Source organism: Hydra vulgaris, chromosome 04, assembly GCF_038396675.1.
Source record: "Hydra vulgaris chromosome 04, alternate assembly HydraT2T_AEP".
NCBI lineage: Eukaryota > Metazoa > Cnidaria > Hydrozoa > Anthoathecata > Hydridae > Hydra > Hydra vulgaris.
Window position 1 is genome coordinate 36,828,927 of NC_088923.1, and position 25,861 is coordinate 36,854,787.

At 26.1% G+C, this 25,861-nt stretch overlaps 1 protein-coding gene across 6 annotated transcripts in view; it reads right to left on the reverse strand.

Moving 5' to 3' along the window:
* Window positions 1-2,039: 2,039 nt before the first annotated feature.
* LOC101239749 (otoferlin) overlaps window positions 2,040-25,861 on the reverse strand; it is a 209,604-nt gene continuing 185,782 nt past the window's right edge. For 3 of the 6 annotated variants that reach the window (XM_065796214.1, XM_065796217.1, XM_065796218.1), the window contains 11 exons: window positions 25,555-25,728; window positions 22,093-22,250; window positions 19,919-20,064; window positions 18,988-19,076; window positions 12,695-12,793; window positions 10,810-10,951; window positions 10,612-10,711; window positions 9,888-10,007; window positions 3,510-3,645; window positions 2,407-2,554; window positions 2,040-2,305 (listed from right to left, as the gene is read on the reverse strand). In XM_065796214.1, coding sequence (XP_065652286.1) covers window positions 2,276-2,305; window positions 2,407-2,554; window positions 3,510-3,645; window positions 9,888-10,007; window positions 10,612-10,711; window positions 10,810-10,951; window positions 12,695-12,793; window positions 18,988-19,076; window positions 19,919-20,064; window positions 22,093-22,250; window positions 25,555-25,728 — 1,342 coding nt within the window. In that variant the 3' untranslated portion in view covers window positions 2,040-2,275. Of the gene's footprint in view, window positions 2,306-2,406; window positions 2,555-3,509; window positions 3,646-4,635; window positions 4,826-4,941; window positions 5,090-5,222; window positions 5,371-9,887; window positions 10,008-10,611; window positions 10,712-10,809; window positions 10,952-12,694; window positions 12,794-18,987; window positions 19,077-19,918; window positions 20,065-22,092; window positions 22,251-25,554; window positions 25,729-25,861 lie in introns of those variants that run through there. The other 3 variants (XM_065796213.1, XM_065796215.1, XM_065796216.1) reach the window with 1 other exon arrangement.

The window sequence follows — 25,861 nt, forward strand, 5'->3', positions numbered from 1 at the left end:
AATGTTTAAAATCTGTTAAAGTTGCATTTCTTGGTTTAGTTTGTTACCTGAATATGAGTCAACGATTAACGAATACAAAGATGCTTATGCTAAACTTGGTCTACGAGTGCTTGCTCTTATCAAGCATACATGTGAATTTCTTTCCCTTACGTAAAAATCCAATCCAAATAAAGGATTATGTTTTTGGTCTGAACAGGCCTCTGAATTTGTTCATTATGATTTTTAAACAGCTTTGGGAGTGTGGATACAAAGTTTCTAGTAGCCTAAAGACTATCCACATAGTCTGCTAAAAGCCACTGTTACGTACAACTACCGACATACCTTCTTTAACATTTTTACTTTAATATCTTAAGTATCTTATAATATATATGCTTTTCTTTTATAAACTTTTATTGATTGTAAATGGAAATAAGTATAAATGTAAGCATTAATAAGTATAAATGTAAGCATTAATAAGTATAAATGTAAGCATGTGTCGTTTAAACCATTCTCTAATTAAAAAACAATTGAATATATACTAAGACATCCATTTCAAGATTTTTTGTTCTTTAAGATAAGTAACCTCCAGATATCCATTTTCAAATTAACACAAATAACATGTTTAAAAAAAAATCATGATGGTCAGAGTTTGTGAATAATATTATCCTCAAATTGGGGCCCTAAAGTCAAAATATTGTTTAGAGAAGGAGGCAATAAAATTTGACTAAAATTCATCTGTAAAATTCGCATTTAGTAAAAAACAATTTCAACATTCAAAAGTTATGACCTCACAAAGTTGACAACCCCTCAAATAGAGGGGGTTTCAAACTTTCCTTTGTTGCCATTTATGAACGATAAGAAATCTTATATAGATAAATTAATTTTCCCGATCACTTTTGATCTATTTTAAGATATTGCATAAAAAAATTTTTTTTTTTTTTGTTTCCACATTTGGGACAATGGTTCATGATTTTTCAGATGAATATTGTTCCCAGGCACCTATCATTGTAAATTTTTGTACAACATTCTTATTTGATACCAGTATCAATATAACAAAATTTAAAATTTGCACCATCTCTGGAAGTTACCTATTTTGAACACCAAAACTTTTTGAAAGACGTCGACAGAATATTTTCAAAATCTAGGTCACAACAGAATAAAGTACGGTGGTTTCGAAAATGCAATCCGTTTCTGGTGTACTTTTTTTTTCGTAAGAAATATTTTCACATTTTATAATTTGTAGAGTCCAAGTAAATATTAAGTACACCGTACACCACAAAGAGTAAAAGAAAGTGACGCGAACTCAACTTAACATATTTCAGAATTTACAGGTAAATTTCAGCAACTTTTCTTGTCTAGCCCTTAAATAAGACTAAAATTAAAAAAACAGATCTAAATGGATTTTATTTGACAATAAAATAGTCCCTTTACTGTATATACATTAAAAAAAAAAGAATATCATTGTCCACTGAAAACTTTTTGGATGTCTCAATTAATGGAACTTAGTGGCAATTCTTAAAACCCATAATAATTTTTCCAGTACTGTGTGTGTGCGTGTATATATATATATATATATATATATATATATATATATATATATATATATATATATATATATATATATATATATATATACCTTGGGACAGTTTATTTTTTCTTTATTTTAATTTATTACTTTTTTAAATACTACAGTAAAGACCAGCATTTAGACAACACGCCAACATCTTAAAATTTAAAATGTATTTTTTATTAAATGAGTAATTAACAATTTTAAACAAACTAGATGTGTATTCTTTATAACTAGTTTGTCAACAATATAACTATTTAATATAAGTCAACAATATGATTAATAATACCTCAAGCTAATTTGTATTAACCTATTCTTTGGAGTCTTACCGATTATCTTAATGAATCTTTGAACACATAGTTTTGCTTGTTATCAGTGGAAATATTGTCCATAATGATAATTTATTTTTTTTAATTACAAAAAATTAAAAATGTGCTTAATCGAGGATAAAAAGTTTACAAGTCAGAAATAAAAACACAAACAAAAAACACCATTTTGCTTTCCTACATTAACTATTTTTTAACACGCTTAAAATTTTATTACGTTTTTCAAACTACAAATTAAGCTATTTTTATATATTAGAACAAAAATCAAATAGACCTTTGAGTCAACGGATAGCAGATGATTTATTTAAATTAAGTCATCTTTTATTCGTTAAAAAATTATGCAAAAAAATCTGCATTTAACAGAGTTAAACCCGAGAGACACCCGTAATCAAACACCATATGTCTACTCAACAATTTTCTTTACAATCGTACTCTAAAAAAAACCATGTAATGTAAAAATTATTTTGTTCAAAACATATTAATGTATTGAAATATTATAAAAAACAAACAATTGTAAAATGCATACAACATTACCGGCATATAATACAAAAACAAACTCAAGACAGCAAGCAAAATGAACATAAAAACCGCTTTGGCAATCTTGAACTTGTACGAATCCCATAACGCATATCTTAAAGTTCTTATCGGTAAAATAAGCCAGTTCATCATTAAATCCGGGCGGCTATAAAGAAGATTTTTTTTCAAAATTGAATTTAATTCATTTTAAAGATATATAATTTTAAAATTTTAAATTACACACTGGAAGGTCTGGCTCTCACAACTATGTATTTTAGCATTAGAGGCCATTAGTATTAATGACCATGTTTGGAGACAGTATACTAATTACATACATTAAATACCATAATGTAATTGCGAATAATTATTTTTTGTCTATAATTATAAATAGAATTTAAAAAATATTTGTTTCAATTACAAATAAATTATAAGTAATTTTATTATTTCAATTTTTAACTTTTAAAATCAATTTCACTTAATAGGCTAAAATCTAAATCCGCCTATAAATATGTAAATCCTATATTCAAGCCTTAGACATCTAACCACAACAGAGTATTTTATTGCTTCAAAAATAAACCAACTTTCACTATATTTCCTCCGCTAACAATTTTTAAATCAATAATGCTACATAATAAACTAGGACAGCTATGTTATAATTATTATTTATTTGTGATGATATACAATATGTTAAAATTTTTTTTTTGTCCAGCTGTCAACAATTATTGTTGTCAGCTCAACTTCTTTTTCCTTCTGTTGCTTTTTTCCTTCCTTTTTATATTTAAACTGATGCCATTGTTTTTGAACATGAATTTCGATAATGTTGCTAAGAATAAATACGTCTGAAAGTATATTTAGTTTTTGCAACTAAGGTCTGATATATTGAAAAAACCTGAAAGTTATACTCTGCTGTGTTGATTTTAGGCAAAATAAATATAGCCAGTTACACCTTTTTTTAAATGGTGTAACTACATATTATAATAGTTTCACTCAGATTTATAACTACTCATAATTGGTCGCATAAGTTTGCGATAACGAGCAAGGTGGGTCAACCAACTAAACTTCAAATTTGGTAGGTTACCCACCAAACTTCCTGTTAAATTTGCCAACGTGTTTACACCTACTTTGGAAATAAAAGTCCACTTGGTTCTTCTCTTCCTAAGCCAGCAGGATCATCCGCTGACTCTTGTTCCGTCAACAAAGTTAATTCCATTTCAACTTTTCCAACTAGCTTACCAATTTTAATAAACGGCCACCAACCTTAATAAAATATATACATATATATATATTATATATATATATATACATATATATATATATATATATATATATATATATATATATATATATATATATATATATATATATATATATATATATATATATATACATATGTATATATATATATAAGTATATATATATATATATATATATATAAGTATATATATATATAAAGTATAGCAATAATTATGATACTATTTTAACTCTAACTTTTTTTTGGGATATAATTAAATCTTTAAAGTTTTTTAATACAAAAAACACATCTGCTGCACAAACCTCGAAATTTAAAAATAAAAGCAACAATTTATAAATTTTGATAACATATTCTAAATGTTCAAAGCGAAAATAATGTGACTATTGACCCAGAATGATTCGTTCTTTCATGACTATGAGTGGAATAGTTCATGGTACTATTCTATTGTTGTAAAAATAATTAGCAAAAGCATTATTTATTTTTGATATTATTCGACATAAAATAAAATGCTGAATAAAAGTAACGATAATAGTTCTTGATCTATGTAACAAAGAAATAAACCTACAATTAATATAGTTCATATTTATTATGATTATAGTATAATATTTACATAATTAATATAATATACCATAAACTTCTATACAAAACTTGGATTATTACTTTTATCAATTACAGGTAGATAAACCGTCTTCTCTACAATACTGTGATGTATACCCTGTTAAACTAAATAATCCTTTAATATATTATCAAGTAATAACAAATTTCTTTAGTTTTAGCTCAATAATAATCAATTTTTCAGTTGGAAACTCAAAGTTGGAAACACTACTTTCCGTACAATGCTTAACATCATTCCGTACAATGCTTAACATCATTTCGCTTAACATCATTTCGTATAAGACTTAACATCATTTGTAAAATATCAAGTTGTTGAGGAAAATATTTCATTTTCTTTGTTATTATTCTGTATTTAAAAAGTATACTTTTTTTACTCACGCCACTACTGGTAATTTAACCACGCCTTTAAGAGAATCAAAAAAATGCTTTAGAGTTGAATTATCAAGTTCTTTAAGATTATAACATGTAGTATTTAGTTTTCAGGCCATTATTATTGCTGGTGTAAAATTCATTCTTGCATTATAGTATTTTGTTTCCAAATTTGCTAAACAATTTACCAACTATGGCATCCTGATAAACGCAATAAAAAATCATTAGGAGCATTAAACGCGTTTGTAAAAAAATATAAACCGACAAGCATTAAAACATAAAGATAAAAAAAAAAAAAAAAATGGTAATACTCTTACTGGGATGGCATATAAAAAAAGCGCCATAATTGCTAATATAACAGTAATGATGACAATTTTTCCAATGAAAAACTTGTATTGCCCACAGAAAAAATACTTTAAAGCTTTTAGAGGAGTCTTTAACCATTGGGTTGTTACATCAGGTCGACTAAACAAAAACGTTAAGTTGTATTTTTTTTTAACTATGTTGTCCTTTCCAGACTTTTTTAAACTTTACTTTAAAATCAAACCAAAAAATTAATTTATTCAATAAAATGCTTTTAGTTAATGATATTACATACTTTGGTAAAGGTAGAGAGTTTGGTTCATTGTGGCCTAATCCTGCAGGTTCAGCCAAAGCTTCATCCTCGTTTAGTAATTCTAACTGAACTTCAACTTTGCCAACAATTTTTGACTCGTATTCTTCATTCAAAATGAATGGCCACCAACCTATAGATGTTAATAACTTTTTTTAAAAGACGATTGTAGCCAGCTCTAAAACTTTGGAAAACCTTTAGTAAAAAGTAACTTTGCTGTTGTATATATTGTACAAAACTTAAAAAATTTGAACCGAATTTATAATGATAATGATTTATCTGATACAACAAAAAATGAATTTAAAAAATTTTGCAAAACAGTATGAAATAAACCACACCAACTCGTTGTTATAAATTGTAAGACGTGAAACCTAAAAAAAAGTGTAGAAATGACGCCATTTTGCAACACACTTCTTCACAATGATTATGTTCTATTAACCACCCGGTAAACACAAAGCTAATCAGAGCTCGTCAAGATTTTTTCAAACTTGGTCGAAAAGTAGATTTAAAGAAGCAATTTAGCAACCAATTATTGACTTAAAACCGTCGGTCAATTTGAGATCTACATTTTAAACCTTTTAATACCAACAATATATTACATATTCTTAAACCTTTAGAAGTTATGAAAGAAATATAAAGTGAAAAGTAATTGTTTTTGTGTGAACCTTAGATATAGTCAAATTAGGTGTCAAAAAGTTGTTTTACTTTTTAGCAGAGATGTGTAGTCGTAAAAAAAACGGACCAACTCTGATTCCACTCTAACGCTGAAATTTTCTTTGAATTCTTTAAAAAATATTACGCGATAACTAAAATTTTTTTTTTATGTGCCAAATATTTGAAAGTTTTTTGAAGGTTTAATATGAATATAAGGTTAATTGAATATTTTGTACATGCACGTGCAATACCGAGAAGTTTTACTATTGGAGTTGTAGTCGCGATTTTGTTTAGCGACTCCGACTCCGCTAAAAATGTTGCGACTCCACGACTCCGACTCCACAGCCCTGCTTTTTAGAAAGAGAAATTTTTTTTTGGTAAGAAGTAGGAGAAAGGGAAGTTATCACAAACTGGTATGGTCATCAAGGTAAGGTAAGTCTTAATATTTCCAAAAAATATGTATATGGTGGCTATTGATTAAGTCGCTCTGACGTCAACAAAAACAATCGCATCGGCAGTCATGTTGAATGAGGTGATAACATTGCGAAATTTAAGAAGAAATCATTAAAGAATTTTTGATAATTAAGAATTTTATAAGAAAATCATTACGAAGACGTGCCAAGAGAATGATGTAGTTTTTACATTAGTGAAGAAATATTTACTAATATTTACGTCATGCCTTATTACGGCATTCGAAATGGTAGAATCCGTAAATTGCTATGAAAACGTAAACATTAAAAAAAATTACTTTTCTTCATCCGAGTTCAATTAACAATATAAACATTTTTTAATGCTCTTTTTACAACATTTTATTTAACTTGCTTTCTTGTCGGTTTGTTTATTATTATTATTTTTTGGTGTTCGCGCAAAACAAACACGAGGTCAGCAGTAATAATAAAAGAAATCGTTAAAAAGAGTAATTAAAACAAACAACGCAAAGAGACTTTAATTTATAAATTTATATATTATAACTTTAATTTATAATTTAGATAAATGAAATCGTTAAGAAAAGTAATTAAAACAAACAATAAACAACAAACTTTTAGCGTTTTAGTTTAACATAAATAGAATCGCTATTGAATAAAAAAAAAAATCAATATATAAAATATACAATATATTAAAAAAAATATATAAAAAAGACTTATTAAAAATAACATCTTAATGAAAAATATAAAAAAAAAAACTTTTTAAAAACAACATTTTAAAAATGGACTAAAAAGTGAAAAATAAACAACTTGAGACCAAAGGACTTTTTGTATGTACACAACCTGAAATATCCATTAAAGTCGATGAATGAAAATGTTGGGCAACTAGGTGCAACTTGTTCTTATTGTGTCCAATAAAAGCAATATATTTTATTTATTAGGTTAGTTCTTATCAAGTCGCTTAGAAAATCGCGTTAAAACCATTTATATGCAAACATTTTATGACAATGTCTATTGTTGTTTCTATTTGATTAAACCTATGCACAAAAATTACTAAAAGATGTTCAAAATTGTCAAAAATTGTAATACGTATGGAAGCAATTTTGTTTATAACGTTCACCACCTAAAGTCGTCACGTGGAAATAAATATGTTCTTATGTCATTTTTGCATTCTAATGCACAGTAGTTGTAAGTTCAAATGGCCACACTTGCTTTTTTTACCCCTAAAATCTATTAAATTATCATTCAAAAATTAAATAATTATTTAAAAATCAGGAACTTAAAAAATTTTCATGTTGTATTTAAATTTGTTGGTTTTTAAATTATTTTAAAGACTAGATATGTAACCCCATATTAACTTGGCTAGACATAGTTGGGTCTCAATCATATAGATAAGCTCATAAGATAATTAATAGCACATGATTGCTTTTTTAGCAGAATGTTAGGATATGGGTAATCTGGAAAGTTAAATAAAAGGGGAAAAATAATCAATTGCCAGACATCAGGGTACAAAGAAAATGGCCTCAAAATAAATGCTAAACTTTTATTTAGGCAGAGGCAGCTAAACTTGTTTATATTTTTTTTAAATAAACTGGTTTAAATAGGTGGAAATAAACTAGTTTAAATTGGTAAAAATAAACTGGCTCAGATTGGTGAAAATAAAATGCAGTTCAAGTAAAGTATTTTGAAAAAACTCAAAACTTAATTTTTTTATTTTTTTATCTCTAAGTTAATCATTTAAAAACAAACTATTTAACTTCTGTATTTAAATTTTTTTTTTCCGATATATGATATTTTGAGAACATTTCAGATATAAAAATAAATTTTTGCTGTAGTTATTGCAGGTACTTGTAGACAGTTCTTCTGAATCTTCAGAGTCTTGATATTCTGCCGCAGAATCGGATTCGGAAGTTGACATTATTGCTGTTGCCATTGCTGTTATTATATAGGCTTCAAGGACATTCAGAATTTTTCTTCTGTTGAACGGATGGATAATTTTTTCGAACTAGCAGCTTTCCCAGTTGTATACCCGACCTGTCCTTTGCTTTTAATCTGAAGATGATACAATCTTTTCTCTCTCACTGCAGAGCCATTCCAGTGATATTCTGCTGTTATCTTCCAGTGAAGTGGAAAGGTTCTTTTTTTCTTATACGACCAATAAAATTGTACGAGATTCATCATCCAGATCGTCTTTTTTCTTTCAGTAATGAAAATATTTTACTTATAGGACATTATGATTGCAGATAATACTCGAATATAATTCTGAAAGTCAATAATAATAGTAATATAAGTGCTGTTGTACTTCTATATTATTTGACTGCCATCTGCCACACAGTGCAGATGGCAGTCAAATAATATAGAAGTTTCTACAGTTTCATATATAATTACTAACGTTGCTCAGGCAGCTTATATAGTCTAAAAGCTTATATAGTCTAAAATACTGCTAATATCCATAAACTTCTAAAAGACTCCAGAAAATTCTAAAAAGTTTCAAAAATTTCAAAAAATATCCGAACAGTCCAGAAAATTCTAGAAAGTTCCATAAGGTTCAAGAAAGTTCTAGGTTTCAGAAAGTCATAATGCTAATACTACTTATATACTATTTTAAAAATTTTGTGTTTTGGGTTACCCATTTTAAAAATTTATCAAAATAAAACCCAGTTTCATTACTTTTGAGCCAAAGGTCATCGATTTAAGACACAGGAAATTATTATTTCACAAAAGGTTAAAAAGTCGTAACCATAACTAACACACTTTTAGGTTGTTGAAATTGAATAGTTTGTTACATTAATCAATACAACACTACTAAAAAAAATGTAGAATGGAACTAATCATAAAAATGGACTAAAAAAAATAATACTTTACCCATTAGCATTCCTCCCTCCCCTTCCCTCCCGTACCCAGCTTGTCATTTTAACTATTAGTGTACATTTTTATATATTACGATTAGAAATAAACGCATAGCTTAAAAATCTTATTAAAATTGAATTTTTATCAATTTATGCTTGTTAAATACTAAAAAAAATTTGAAGTGTCATTAAAAGTTAAAAAAAGATAAAAAATAAAGTTTCGAGATAAATAAATATGATCAAGGTTAGCCTTCTGATTTCTCTGGGAAATTTACTTAAAAGGGTAACTAATTATTAGTAATTTTGAGTGGCAGAATGATTAATGCTTGGTTTCCCTTTGAATGTTTGGTTGCAACAGCAGTTATAATATGACCTTACTTTCAACACTTATCTCTGGATTTTTTGGTTTTAAAAATAAATAATACCTCCTAGCCTAAACTTATATTCCAAAAAAAAGTTTTGTTTAAATGTAAGCAAAAAAAAGTATGAAATCAGATTTATAAATTATTAGTAAAATTAATAACTTATAAATCTGGTGTTATGATTGTATAAAAGGGTGTGATAAAAGGGTGTGATAAAGTAATGAGTGTAGCTCTAAAAATGATCTGCACCTTTAATACATTTAAAATCTGATTAATCAACTCCTAAATACTTTTTGTTTTTATTTTTACTTTAAGAATTATTAATTTTTGAGTAAAAAAAAACGCTTGTTATAAACTGACCTTTCATTTTTTTTTTCCGAAAAATTGATTCTGTGTCTTCGTTTTCCATTATTTTTGCATCACACAGCATTGATGTTTTGGATGGGCGAGGTATGCTAGTAAGGTTTAATTCAAGATCACCTTCAAAAAATTTTTAAACATTAAAAATAAATAAATTAAAATTTTAAACCCAAATAAAAAATAATTAATTTGACCAGTTTTTAACCAGATTATAAAAAAAAAAAAGAAATCAAAATAAAACAAAAAACAAACAACAAATAGCCAATAATCAGAAACAAAAAATTAAAATCATTTTAGTTTGAAATTAAAAAAATTTGAAAAAGAGCTTTTCAGAAAGACTTTTCAATAGTTTTTCAAAAACTTAACTTTAATTTAAATATTTTTTTGGGGTCCGAAACATTTCCTATGGAAAGATTTTACAACCCAACTGGTTACCCAAATAAAAAATAACCAGTTTAAAAAAACAAAAAAATTAAAATAAAGTTATAATATATAAATATACAAGCAGCCAATAATCAAAAACAGAAAAGCAGAAAAAAACATTAAAATAAGAAAGAAAAAAAAGAAAGAAAAAAAAAAAAAATTAAGAAAGAACAGTAAGCATTAGACCAAAACATTAGGCAGTGATAAAAATAAAAAAATTATTAAATGATAAATTTAGTAGAAATAAAAAAATAATAAAAGATTAAACAAATAAAAATATAATCAGTAAAAAAATAATCACCAATATGATCGTCTTTGAACACAATATCTGAATCCCAACACTGTAAAATTAATCTAGGTAGAACTTTTTCTTCACAATCAACCCATGAAAACAAAGAAGCCTAAAAATTTTTAAAAACAAATTAACTGAATTCTTGTTTAATTTCTGAAAGTCTTTAAGATTAATAAAATTGCAATGACCAATGAAATTGATTCAAACCTTTTTAACAATAGCAATTTTTTCTTCAGCTTTATAGAACTTAAATGGAAAAATAAACCTCCAATTAAAATTTCCTTCTCCTGTCAAACTAGCATAGTGGACATCTGTTGACTGACTATTTTTCTGCAAACCTTTAATCCAACTAAAGTTAAAAAAAAGTTAAAAAAAAATTAAGTAATAAAAGTATTAAAGTACACAGTTCTGGTCTGCTAAATAGATTAATGCCATAAAGGGCATCAGATTGAAACAATTACTTAAACTCTTAAGGAAATAGCATTATTAAAACATGTTCAAAAATGTTAAAGAAATCTTTAAAAGTTTTCATTTATTTTTTTATAAAATATAACAAGTATAATAATCTAAAAAACTACAATAAATGTTTATAAAAAAATACAATAAATGTTTATAAATAACTTCAATAATATTCAATAGAAAATATCAATTCTATTGAAATATAAAATTAAAAAATAATCAAACATATATATGAATATCCATTAATAGAAAAATTTAAATGATTAATATCTAAAAATACCAAGAAAGAAGTATATTTATAATGTTTTGCAATTTTACATTAGAGAACATTATTTTTTTTTTTAAATCTCTGATCACTTTTATAATCTTTAAACTTTAAAAATGTGTCCAAAAAATAAATCTGTTTAAATCTGTTTGGATCAACTAACTGACATAATCGATTTTTCAGTTATTTTTTACACTGCAGCGTCTTAACAGTGTTAAATTTGTTATTGGTGATCACCAAGCTAGTCATTTCATTAAAAGAGTGATAAACTGATCAATAGAAAACAATAACGCTTTTGTATATTTTGCAAAAGATTTAACTCAGCCACAAGGCTTCTTTTTAAAATATTGCACATAAAATAGAGATTATTATACAATGACTTCAAAAAAAGGAAGGGTCATTTAAAAAGCAATGTAATTTTTCTGACAGTACTTGTTATAAATTTTTACACTTAATATTTATTACCTTTACTTTATTTTAAAAACACCAATTATTAGTTGAATTTATAGCAAATAGATTTTTTATTGAAAACTTAATGCTTAACTCAATGAGATTTTTAGGGAAAAGTATAACTAGATTGTGGATCAAAGCATTTTAAAACCAATGTAAAACCAATGTAAAACCAGGAAATAGTATGCTATTTAAAGACTAACATTGAGAATCCCGGGTTCCCAAATATCATGATCCTGCGGTTTTAACAACTCCAAAATCCTGGGATTAGACTTTTTAAGCCTTGTACTAAAAATAGCTTACAGCTCCATTAAATACTTTTTTTTCAAAACCTTGGGTTAAACATTAAAAAATTTTAAAACTGCTTTGGTTGAGATATTTTCAACTGATGTGATTATTTTCATATTGTAAATTTTTTTTTTTTAATTAAATTGCAATCAAGTTTATACTTTAATTTGAAATTTCTGCAATTATGTTTTTGGAATATTTTAATTTGCACTTAAATTCTCAAAGTTGGTGCTTAGTCGCATTTAACCAAAGTTTCTAACAATTTTTATCTCAAATAAAAACTATTTGTTTGTGACTTTTTTTAAATTCTAGTTTTAATTAAAATAAAATTGGGGTTTTTTTATATAACAGTAAATTTTCTCAAATTATAATGACTGACATGCAATGTTTTCATGGAATGTAAAACTTAAAAAAAAGTCAAGTGAAAAATATAATTTTCTTGAATTTAACAAAATACTACTACTAGGCAAACTAGACTGTACTAGACAAACATCTTTCAAACAACTTTTAAACATACATTTTAACATTTCTAGATTAAAAAAATTTATTTTTTTATCGTTAAATAAATTTCAATAATAAGAATTAATGCAAATGCAAAAGAGCAACACACGCAAAAAAAATGTAAATTACCCTTTCACATAAATATCTGCAGTATTTTGACCAAATAAAAAATTAAACTCAGTGCGCTCGACATCTTCAGTATTCCAAATAATGCAGCGAAGTTCATAGCTAAAAACATTTAAGAAAGTCACAAATACAATGCCTCTATCTCTCTTTTTTTTATTCTGAATATTTTTAATATTCAGAACTTTTATCATATTTGATTTTTGTAAATTTTATGTATGATTTAAATTCAAAATTATGTGTTTTTTTAGATTCATTATTTTGTTTATCTTTACTACTTTATTCTCTTAACTAACTTATCTTTTTTTTATATATGTTTGAGTTTTATTAAACAGGACCTTGTATGTATGTATGTTGTATGTATGTATGTATGTATGTATGTATGTATGTATGTATGTATGTATGTATGTATGTATGTATGTATGTATGTATGTATGTATGTATGTATGTATGTATGTATGTATGTACATTGATGGAGCTTGCTCTAAGTAAAAGTTCAAATTAAGGAAGGTATCTAATGAAAATAAAGGTATTTATTGAAAACCTTCATTTAATTCACAAAAGCACATACCACAATTATAACAATATAAAAGTTCCTGTCTATCTGTTTTTCTTTTTCACATAATAATTTTTAATTTCTTATTTCTATTTTGAATTACTTTTAACCTATATAATTTTTCCAGGATCCAAATTTTTATTTTTAAATTAAAGGAACTAAATTTATGTTTATTTCAATTGTAGCACATTCAATTATTTTATTGAAAAACTCATGCTTATATTTAGGCATAATGATTTCTCTTTGTTTTACTTAAATTTGTCTAAGTATTTATTTTTTTTCTTCCTCTTGAAACAGACTTTTTTGCAAGAGAAAGAAAATAAAATGCTCAGGTTTATTTTTAAGAATATATGCCTGTACACTATTTTTACGTCTTTCATATTTGTACACTATTTCTTTTTTATACTTAAGTTGACATTACAAAGTTGTTTTTGTTTACTTTCAGAGAAATTCTAGTGTTTCTTTAGAAATTATTTTTGATCCAATAATTTTATTTCTTATGTTATGTGGTTACTGCGTATGATAAGTTATTATAAAAAAATACTTCTACACAAAGTTAGTGATTGGTTAGTGGAAGCTTATTTTATGTATTGAGTCACATGTTTTGTTTATTAGTTAAAACATTTTTTAAATTGATTGTTGTATTATTTTTATTAAATATATTCTACAACAGAAAAAAAAAACACATCTGAGAGCAGGGAAAGTCTCCAATCTCTGCCATGATAGATTCATGATTGAAGCCAAACTACTGTGGAAGTCTAAGACTGAAAACAAAGCATTTTTAAGTGAAAAAACAGTCTTTGTTGGACAACAATGCAATGTAAATGAAAAAATCTGCCGAACTTTACAAAAGAAGTTGTTTACAATCACAACTTCTAGTATACTTTTTATTGATGTTAATGAGATAGGGAGGTAGTGCACTCCAATTGGCTGTCACATAGTTATATAAAAATGTTTTGCAAGCTACACATTTAACAACTACTGGTACCCAAATGCAGTTAAAAAAACCTAATGGTGAGCCAATTCATTTTACTTTACATGTGCCGTGGTAAATTGTTCAATAACAAGATTACTATGATGCTGTCAAGCCGAGCAGCAGTCTTTAGTTCTATGTCTCAAAAAGAGATAAGATAAATTTTGTGGATCAATTTTGAATAGCTTCAAGAGCATTTATATTTTCCAATAAAAATGATCCCCATTAAACAAAAAATTAGTCAACAACATAAAATATTTCCAGCATTTAATATTCTAATGTGCATTTCAGAAAACCAAAAACAGCATGGGAGTTTGAAATAGCGTTTGCTACTTAATTATTCTTCAGAAAACAGTTATAAACAACAACAACAAGATCAAAATCAGACTTTTTAAAAATATAAGTGAAGCCTGTTTCATTAGTCATCATTAAGCAAGAGTCATTAAAGTTGTCATCAATTAAAATTTTGTTGCACTGTTTTACAAATCAATGCTTTTGGAAAAACATGTACTAGCATTTGTCTAAATTAAAAATCATTGACTAAACGCTAACTCAGTCAACAACTCATGTCTTCTCTGGTTATCTTTTACTGATGATCTATCATGAATACCACATATCCAGTTGATTGCACTAATCCAAGTCAAATCCGCTACAGTTGTCACTATCATACTCACCTTTTTTTCTTCTCATGATTCAATTTTCTACCTCTTCCATCCATGTATGGAATACTGCTATCATATATGGGCTGGTTCTTCTAATAATATACTTTCTTTTTTAGACAAAATTTGAAAATCCTTTGTAAGTTAAGTTAGACCTCTGTTCCATCATTGTAAGGTTGCATCTCTTTTACTTTTCATTGTTTAAATAATTTCTATTTAACTTTTTTTTGTTTATTTACATTTTTACTGCTACTTTACTAAAAATATTGTTAAATTTTTTTGTATCTTTTCTATTTATGATGCTGCATTATATTTATTATATTACACATATATTCATGATATTGTATTTTTCCAGAATAAACATTTTTTTTTTGGTAATTCACTTACTCAAGGCCGAGAAGGCCACTACAGACAAGGAGGCTACTTATTTGTGGTATAACCCTCTCTTAACTCTACAACTCTGAAACATGAACCTTGACGAACAAGGCCACTGTGCAGAGAATTGAGTTGAGCGCGGTGCTACCAGGGATGTGGTGGGGATCGAACTCGGAACCTCTCGCTTATGAAGCCAGCGCTCTACCACTACACCACTACCGCATTTTGAACATAAGCTAGCAAAATTTTTAAAAGGCAATTAAAGCTTTGAATGTGTTTAATTGATTTTGACATAATATTTGTTACAATAAAAACTTACTGTAGAAAATAAATATTATGGCAAAAAAACGCACTACAACATTTTGAACATATTTTAAAATAAGCTAACAAAATTTTTAAAAGGCAATTAAAGCTTTGAATGTGTTTAATTGATTTTGACTTAATATTTGTTACAATAAAAACCTACTATAGAAAATAAATATTATGGCAAAAAAACGGTCTGATTAAGTAAAGAATAGTTTACTTTAAATAAAAAAAGAATTTCAAATAAAAAATGTGACCACTCGCAACAATCATTGAAACCTCTGTATTTACATTTTTTTTATTTATTATCGTCAAAATGTCCTAGTTAGGTTTTGAACTATTTGACAAGCTTATCTAACTTACTTGGTTGCAATCTATTTGATTGGTTACTTACAACCAATTTGATTGGTTACTTACAACCTATTTGATTGCCAACAGAACCTTTTTTCTTGTTTTCCTTCAGCAAAAATTTCTTGAGATTATTTGGTCTAATAGTTCAACACACTCAATTAAAGAATTATCAAAATGACAATTACTTATACCAGCTGTCAAAATTTCAAACAGCAAATGAGTCTTCTGTAAACATTTTAGAACTCAGTTATCAAATGGAAGTGCCATGGCTGGTAAACTTTTTTTAGGAAACATATCCAGAGGTCATTTGGTATTGTATTTAGATTTTATTCTTAAAAATAAACAAAGAATGTACTACAGATAAAAAGAACATTCTATATAGTAAACTGATCATAATAGAATTCGAGGTTTCAAGATGTGACTGACTTACCTACCAAAAATGTTAAAGAAATGTATGATGAGTGAATCCATTATACTAAAATAGCATGTAAGAGAATACATACATACCTATAAATACTTCACGCGCAAATTTATTATCAATGAATTTGTGGCTAAACAAAGATCTTATCTCACTCATTAGAGAATAAACAGAATTTAAAATAGAAATTATTTGAGTAAATGGAAAAATTCAAATTGGAAAAAAGCCAAAACAAAAAATTATCAAAAAGAGTTTCACTTGAAATTTTCATAGCAAAATGAAAGTATGAACTAACGATTGTAGATAAAGCTAAGAAGAACCCAAAAATAGTATATAGATAGGAATTCACAACAATATGTAAAAGACTCTATAAAAAATCTGCAACAACCAATCAAAAGTAAAATAACTCAAAAAGAGTTATTTCACTGCTTGGAACAATTTGAAAGAATATAAATTTCCAAATTGTTGAGTACAAATTTCTGAGATCTACTGGGTATAAATTTCTGAGATCTACTGGGTATAAATTTCTGAGATCTACTGGGTATAAATTTCTGAGATCTGGGTATAAATTTCTAAAACATTTTAGTCAAAGAAAATAAAAAGTGCACACCATTTTTCAAAACAAGAATCAATGATATTGCTTTTAATTTAACTCCTGAAGATATACCTTATGATGATGTTATTGAGGCAGAACTAATAAAAAAAAAGTTTATGGAGTTAACAAGTTACACCCGTTTATCTTAAAACACTGTGCATTTGCTCTTCCTCTCATACTAATGTTTATGGAGGCAACAGAAAAAGTCAACTACCAAATCAATTTAATAAGCAAATATAACTGCGGTATTTAAAAATCTTTCCTACAAAATTAAAAAAAAAAACGGTTTTGATATTTTAATAAATGGCAGAGATATAGAACTTTTAGCAAACTTTAAGAGCAAATCACAAGGAAAAGAAAAAAAGAAAGCTGGTCAATTTAAAAACTTTAGCAAAAATTTGCTTGGATTGAAAGTTATTAGAAATTTCCTACAATTTTATACTGTTCACAGGTGCTTACACTTACAAAGCTTAAGGTGCTTGCAAATTTTTTTATTTTCAAATTTAACAAAAACACTTGTCAAAGTTTTGTAACTTTTAATTACAATTAACGTTTTTTATATGCTCCTAAAAAAAGTTACAATAAAACAAACCTAATGATCAGTTTTAATCATCCTATTTGCTTTCTTTCCACATCATCTTTGCATTATTTTGAGCATGTATAAACAAAACTTATGTCTGCTTTCATTACAATGTTTACATTTATGTTTCAATTTCTTTAATTAATTTCTGTTTTGGAAAAAAGATGTTTTGGGCAAAATAGATCCTGCCCACTTTCAAGAACCTAGACTTTCAAGAACCTAGACTCTCTATACTGAGTCATGCTGCGCTACATCTTGAATTTTAAAAGTAATGATAAAATTATTATTCCACCAGACATAAAAGACTACTTTAAAATGTTGCATACATTAGATTGTTCTAGAGATTTTTTTTTAACTGAAATAATCGACACAGTTACATCGCTACAGCTACATCAGCACAGCTATATTGCAACAGTTAAGATTGCAAAATTAGATGAAAAGGTTGCCAGTCTAAAACTGGCACAAAAGTTACAAAGTACAACTACAAAGTTTGTTTAACTTTGATATCCTAGAACTATCAATAGCCCAGTTTCCACTTATGTGTGACAGAATTTTGATTTAATAATTCCATGCGAGGATTTGGTTTGAGCACATTAACTGTTATTAATGACCACTATGAAGTAGTGCATTTGGCTTAGCACCGTTAACAACAAAATAATCTGTTTTCATGTTTGACAAGTAAATCTTAAATTAAAACTACTTATACTGATAAATGTCATTATTTCAAGTTTTAAATGTAATCAAGTCAAGGTTAACAGCAAATATCATTCACTCCTTTATGACAATCAAAATCAACACAATTATTTATTTTGTCTCTAATCTTGGTTTCTAACAACTCAGAAACTAATGACTTTAAAGGTTTCACTTTTTTTGTTATTAGTACCTACAATAACAATATCTGATTTCAAAAAACTAAAGGAAAATATACCAATAGACTGTAAAGTACTAGACATCTTAAACAACTATTATATATAAATTGATTATAGATCGATATTTATAAGTCATTTTTGAATAGTAACAAGATAACTTTTTTTTCTGGCTACTATATCCCAAAGTTGTTTCTACAACTTGGTACCTTTTTTGTATCTTAAACCTAACTTGTGAACTCTCCAAAATACAAAATACAATGTAATAAGAAACAAGCTAAGCACTACCTAGGATGTAGTCGGAATTGAACTTAGTCCATCTTGATCACAATACATTAACATATTAACAAAAAAATATAATTGTATATTGTAAAAACAGAATGTTTTTTATCTTAAAACAAAGAATGATTCAAAACTATTGAAAAGTTTCAAGGTAACTATTTACATATTTAATAGTTATTGTATTATTAAGTTATTTGTTTCTTATTTAACTGGTGTAATTAGCTAATTAAAAAAATTAATTAAACTTATTTAAATTAAATAAATTAAAAAAACTAATAAAAAGCTTTAACTAGATTAAAAAAATAGGACAGTCAAAAAACACAAACAAATAAAACACTTACGCAATAGGTACTCTTGGAGCTATGTCAATAGCTGGCCCTGGTGATGGACCATCCATACTAAACAAATCAACCCACAACATCACTTTTCCCTTAAAAAATTATATATACGTATATATATATATATATATATATATATATATATATACATATATATATATATATATATATATATATATATATATATATATATATATATATATATATATATATATATATATATATATATATATATATATATATATATATATATATATATATATATATATATATATATATATAAACACATGTATATAAAAAGAGATAAGGTATATATTCTGAACAACTTATTTTTATAAAAAAAAAAATAAAATCATATAAATAGTTTTGTTTAAAAGAAAAGTTACTGTAGAAGCATTCCTGTGCAGAACTGAACGTAATTTTATAGACATTAATAAATGCAGAAATTTATTTTCTCACAGAGAAAAAAAATAAGATCGCCAAAAAACCAAAATAAGTAAAAGCCACAAAACTATGCTTTTGTGCTGTCAAATTTTAATAATAAAACTTCAGTATTTCTATTTATAATTTAATATCATTCTTATTGCACTTTACAATTATTTATTTTCAATGCATTGATGACACGGTTCTTTTTTTATTATTAGAAATACCAAAAATCATAATAAAAAATTATTTTATTTTGAAAATCTTAACTTTTAATTTAAAAATCTTCAAATATTTTTAAAGTTAAATTTTCAAAACAATTGTTAAGGAAATTTTGAGCTTGCCTCAGAAGCAAGAGATCCATGATTTAACGCCATCTCTGGGCAAGTTTTATAACATTGGTAAGAAAGAAGGTGTGAACTTCCTTTCAAATGCTCTTCCATCGTGCTCTGTGATAAGTCCATGAGGACTTCTTGGGCACATAAAATAAAAAATATATATAAAAAGTTACCTGTGCTTCTCCTGGTTTTTCTGGATTATACAATGATCTTGTTTCAACATGCTCAGGAACAAGAGAAAAGCATTTTGATTTATCAATTGCTGAAAAATTATGAAGGGCACACAAAGCACTTGGCTCATTTGACTGTCTATACTTCCCTAGAATAAAATGTATAAGTAATTTTTTAAGTTTTTAAATGAGTAAATAAAAACTCTACTATTTTTTGATTTAAACAATTATGTTGTCATAACAAATACTTCAAAGCAAATGAATTTTATTTGCATTTAATTTAATCAGCAACTTCATAGCTAAGAGTCATATATTTAAGACTAGCCATCTGTTTTAAGCAATTCAAAATACTAATTGGGTATATGGTTTATTTTTAAACTGGGTATATAATTTATTATTAGCAAATAAAAGCTGAGTAGGGTTTAGATTGATAGTACCATCATTAATGTAAGCAAGAAATAACGAGGGGCCTAGAATAGAACCTTGTGGTATCCCTGAAGTTACTAAAAATGGAGTAGAGTATTGTCTAAATAACAAGGTATTTCAATGAAAATACGATAACACTATAAATGTAAAAATACTTTTAATAAGATTATTTTAATTGAAGAGAAAAAATGTTAACCATATTGAGCATTTTTAATTGGATACCATGTAAAGAGAAATAGAGAAAACTAACATGATAGACCTTGTTAAAAGCTTTTAAGTGTCCTTGTCTCACCATTTTTATCTAACAAATAGAAAAACAGTTTAGTTATTACTGATAAAAAAATAGCATTAGAAAAGAAGAACAAAAAACAACATTGCTCAAAAATTAATACTGTTAAAAAAAAAATGTAATAATGTTATCTCTACATAGTATAGAATGATAATAAATAGTATTAGCTAATAAGACATGGTAATACAAACTACTGCCTTATGGTGAAACTACTACCAAATGGCAGGCCTCAGTAGGAGTAAATGAGTGTGAGAGCGGAGAAAAGCTCTCCTAAAACGAACATGGCAAGCCATGCGATCTGCTCCACTAAACTGCTTTTTACAAGAGCTTTTAGTTTTTGCACAATCTATCTGTTTATTTATATAAAAATTGCTTATTAAATACAAAATTTGGTTTTATACTTGTTACAAGCATATGTTTGTAGCATTAATGTAACAATAATATACACATAACAAGTGTCATTTATTGCGCCGTGAAAAAATTCTTTAGACATAAAATTTTTTTTTTGCAAAAACCGTGCCTGTTTATTATCCAATCAATTTAATTTTTTCGACTTTGCATTTTTCATTTTAGTTACAATGATAATTAAACTTTTGAGAGAAAAAAAAAAAGCTTTTGCAAGAGCTATAAATTGCTCCCATAAATCAGTTTAGGGGAGCAAGAGCGAGAGCTAAAGCTCTCGCTTCTTGCCAAGGCCTGATATGGTGAAACTACTACTATCATGTGATAACATAATGACATAATCAAATGCTTTTATTTTTCTTACATAGAATGCGGTATATATCATATAAGTCAAGAGTGATGTATTGAGTAGTCTATATGGTATATAGTATATGATATATATGGTAAATAGTATATAATATATATAGTACATAGTGTATGATATAATTATGTACAAGGAGCTTTTCACGTGGCTTTGATAATGTAAACAATGAGCACTAATAGGTCTGGCACTGTTTATACTCTATATATGGAATATATACTCTGTATATGGAATATTAGTATTTGATATACAAATAAGTTAACTTCTAGCTGTACTGACATTAAGAAGTATCATTTTCTTAATCAATTTCCAAAAATTTTAAAATTTCAAAGAAATAAAGTAGAATATTTATAAAGAAATAACAAATAACAAAACTATAACTTTCATTAAATTTTCAATTTATCAATTTAAAACATAATAGAAAAATATGCAAATAAACAAAATTAGAGCTAAACTTACATAATCATGAGTCATGAGAAAATAGAATTGACTTAAGTCAATATAATATCAAGTTATCATGATATCATGTAGGAAATATTGGTTTGTGATTAGAAACTTATCTAATAACAATTATATTTAGTTAATTAGTGTTTTTTTTTTTGAAACATGATACAACATAAAACTTGTTTGTAAAAATGTTTAACCTATTAAAAGTTTTTTAAAACATGAATAAAAGTTCAGAAAAAGCAAAAAACTTACCATTGTCATCTATTATTTGCTCATGACCACAAGCAACCAGGTTTCCAACCTTGCATTTCCCAGGAGTATACTCAGGTCCAGGTAAATTTAATGTTTCACACAAATGTTGTAAAATTGCAGTTGGTTTTATTGGATCACGCCACTTGTTCATTCCATTCCTTTTATAAATATTGAATTATAAAACCATAATAAACTGTAATAAAAGTAAATAAACAAAGGGAGGAAATAAAGTAAATAAAGGGAGGAAAGAGGGCAATAAGCAACACTCTTTTTGATATTTATAATAACAAAAAAATACTTTTGTAAGCATTGAATTATAAAACTATAATAGCATTGCAGAGGAAAAAATTAATTTAATTATATTTTTTATTTAACATTTTTTGTATTATTTACTATGATTTTTTCTCTCCACTCAATTCTTACTTTATTATTTTAATTTCTGCAATCAGTGACAATCAATAACCTCTCAGTCAATGTATGTGAAAATATAAAAATAAAAAAATGCATAGCTTCAAATAATAACAAATTAGCATAGCATGACAGGCACAAGTTCATGCTTTTCTAGTTCTACAATACTTGTTAAATTCCCTAAAGAATCTATCCTCTAGGCCCCACACATCTAAAAAGTACAATTTTAATTTGTGGAAGATGCTTGCAACAAGAACTTGTGTGACAAGGTGAATAATAACTCAATTATTGTTAATATGATTTTCCAACTTATAAATATTGTTCAAGAAATGTAAGACTAGATTGTCAGTCTGGCTTATTATATATTTAAATGAAGCTTTGAATATATATATATATATATATATATATATATATATATATATAGATAGATAGATATATATATATATATATATATATATATATATATGTTTTTAAATATATATATATATATGTTTTTAAATATATATATATATTTTTTAAAATATATGTATATGTTTTTAAATTTATATATATATATGTTTTATTAATATATATTTATATATATACTTTTAAAACATATATATATATATATATATATATATATATATATATATATATTTATATATATATATATATATATATATATATGTTTTAAAAATATATATATAAATATATATATATTTTTAAATATATATATATATATGTTTTTAAATATATATATATATATATCCTTTTTTTTAAAATGCGGACTTAAAAAAAGGAGTGCCTGAAAAACACTTCTGCCTTATTCAGGACCAGTGTTTAAGGGGTTGGATGTGTATGCATAGGAGACACTATACCTCTCCCCTGTGCATACACTCTTTTTTGTTGGAAAACTAAGATCTTTAGTCATAAAATTAACTTTTTTATTGGTTAGCTGGCAATTTATGGACAACAATGAAACAGCATGGCTTTATCTTTTTTTTTTTAAAGTTTTTATTTATTCAAAAACATTTATTAACAAGTACTTGTTAGTTGTGATTTATTAGGAAAAAAAACATTACCTAGGAATATTTTTTTGAATTAGTGCTTACATTTATATTGATGCCTTCCTCCTTCCCATATGTGGTAGTGGTGTAGTGGTAGAGTGCTCGCCTCATTGGCAAGAAGATCTGAGTTTGATCCCCACCATGTCCCTTTTAGTACCGTGCTCAACTTGTTTCTCCATGCACCAATCTTATTTGTCAAGGTTTGTGTTTTGGAGTTATAGAGTTGAGAGAGGGTTGTATCCATAACTAAAGTAGCCTTCTTGACTGAAGTAGCCTTCTCATCTTTGAGGAGGTGAATTAACATTAAAAAAAATGCTTTAAAAAAAAAATGCTTTTTTTTAAATTATTTTTATCCTATGAATTATTTCCCTATGAGCGTATGTTCTTTGTGGATAGCTCCTATTTATTTTCTGTTAGACTTTGGTCATGAAATAATTTTATTGAACTTTTTTATTTGTTAATAATAAACACCAAATATAAAACAATAAATATTTAATGAAATTGTGTAAAAAAATGCTAAAAAAAATTAAAAGTAGTTTAAATTAAAACCAAATTTAAATTTAAAATTTTATTATTGTTAAGTAATAAATTAACAAAATTCCTTTTGTGAAAATTTATTTTCAAAGAACTAAAATAACTTAACTGCTTCTTAATTGCTTTGAATGCCATTCAGATTATTAGTAATTATAGAATTATATTAAATATTTCAAAACCTATATAAATTTTGATGACACACCCTTAATAAACATTTTAATAAAATAACAAAAGGTCTAACTTGAAACAGCTTTGAATCATATTGTTTTTCTAAAAATTAATTACTATATTTGTAAATACATATTTTTACATCTTAAACATCTTAAAATATTTTGCTCTGAAAAGTAAAAAAGAAGAGTGATCAAGTACAACTTAAGTACTGCAACTATAAAGAAATTTTTTAATAATTTTGAGAAATGTCACAGATGAACCATTTAAAAAGTGCTTTTTGAGTACACCAGTATTCTTTAGAAAATAACTTTCGAGATGGAGGATTAGTAATTTGAAAATAACAAACCTCACCATTAGGCAACACTTTTTTGGTTAAACTTTTTAAAACAATAAAAAAAAAATTTGTTCTTAAAAGTGTGGTTTCAGTAAAAAATATAAAAGAAAAAAAAAATTCAAAAATAAAATTATTATTAAATAATAATAAAAAGTCATGTTTAGAAGTAACAGAAAACACAAAAGAAGAAAACCACGAGATAAGACTTAATTTCATAATATCCAGGAATTAAACACTCATGATATGATTATCATTTTAACATTCTGCATAAGAGAATGTTAATCATGTCACGCTTTTTATGCAGAAATTCTGCTTAAGAAGCACAACTTTTAGCAGATTAAAAAAAAAAACAATTCAAAGACCATCATAGAGAAAACTATAAAAAGAATCCTATTTAGTTTTAAGGTAGCAATAAGAAATGTTAAGCTGATAAGAAATGATAAGTTGATTTGATAAAATCAATAAAAAGAAAATGAGCCCAAGCTAGGGTCAAAAACAAGTCACAAGCCACAAGTCACAGTGCAACATTATGTAGTAAGCAATTTGAATTGTCCAAAAAAAAGTCACAAAGTTCAATGGATATGTTTATTTATTTATGTTCAATTGATATACTTATATGCCCAAGCAAATGACTATAAGAGTCTTTACAAGTAAAAGGATAGTAGCCACTAACATTAAAACCTAGAAATTAACTGGCCAAATTTAAATTAGTCTCACAAAATAAATGTAGTAAATTTTGCATAGAGTTAAAACTCTTTAAAATGAAAAAAATTTGAAGATCTTTTTAAAAGATATATAAAAATAATATTTTTACTAACAATATTTATATATTAACAGGGGACTATCAAAGTGAAAAACGACATTGTCGATACTTTGATGTTTTTAAGCTGCTAATGAAAATTGTCTTAATGTACGTAACCCGTAGAAACAATATGTATAGAAACTTACTTATCAAATGCATTTACTTACACATGATACTGAAGTGATATTCCACAGGTAGCACGATGTTTAGAAAAGAATCTGTTTTCAATATCAATTTTGGTTTCACCAATCAAATCATCGCCAAAACTGGCAACATCGTAATCAAAAACAGAGACAACTAGCATATTATCTTGAGGAAAGATTACTTCACAGTCAAACACTCTTGAGAAAAATTATATACATTTTAAAATCTTATTTAATTGATTGGTTGTTTAAAAAAACAACAGAAAATTAAAAATAAGTTTAAAAGATTAAAAAATAGTTATAATATTGAACTAGATATAATGAAAATTAA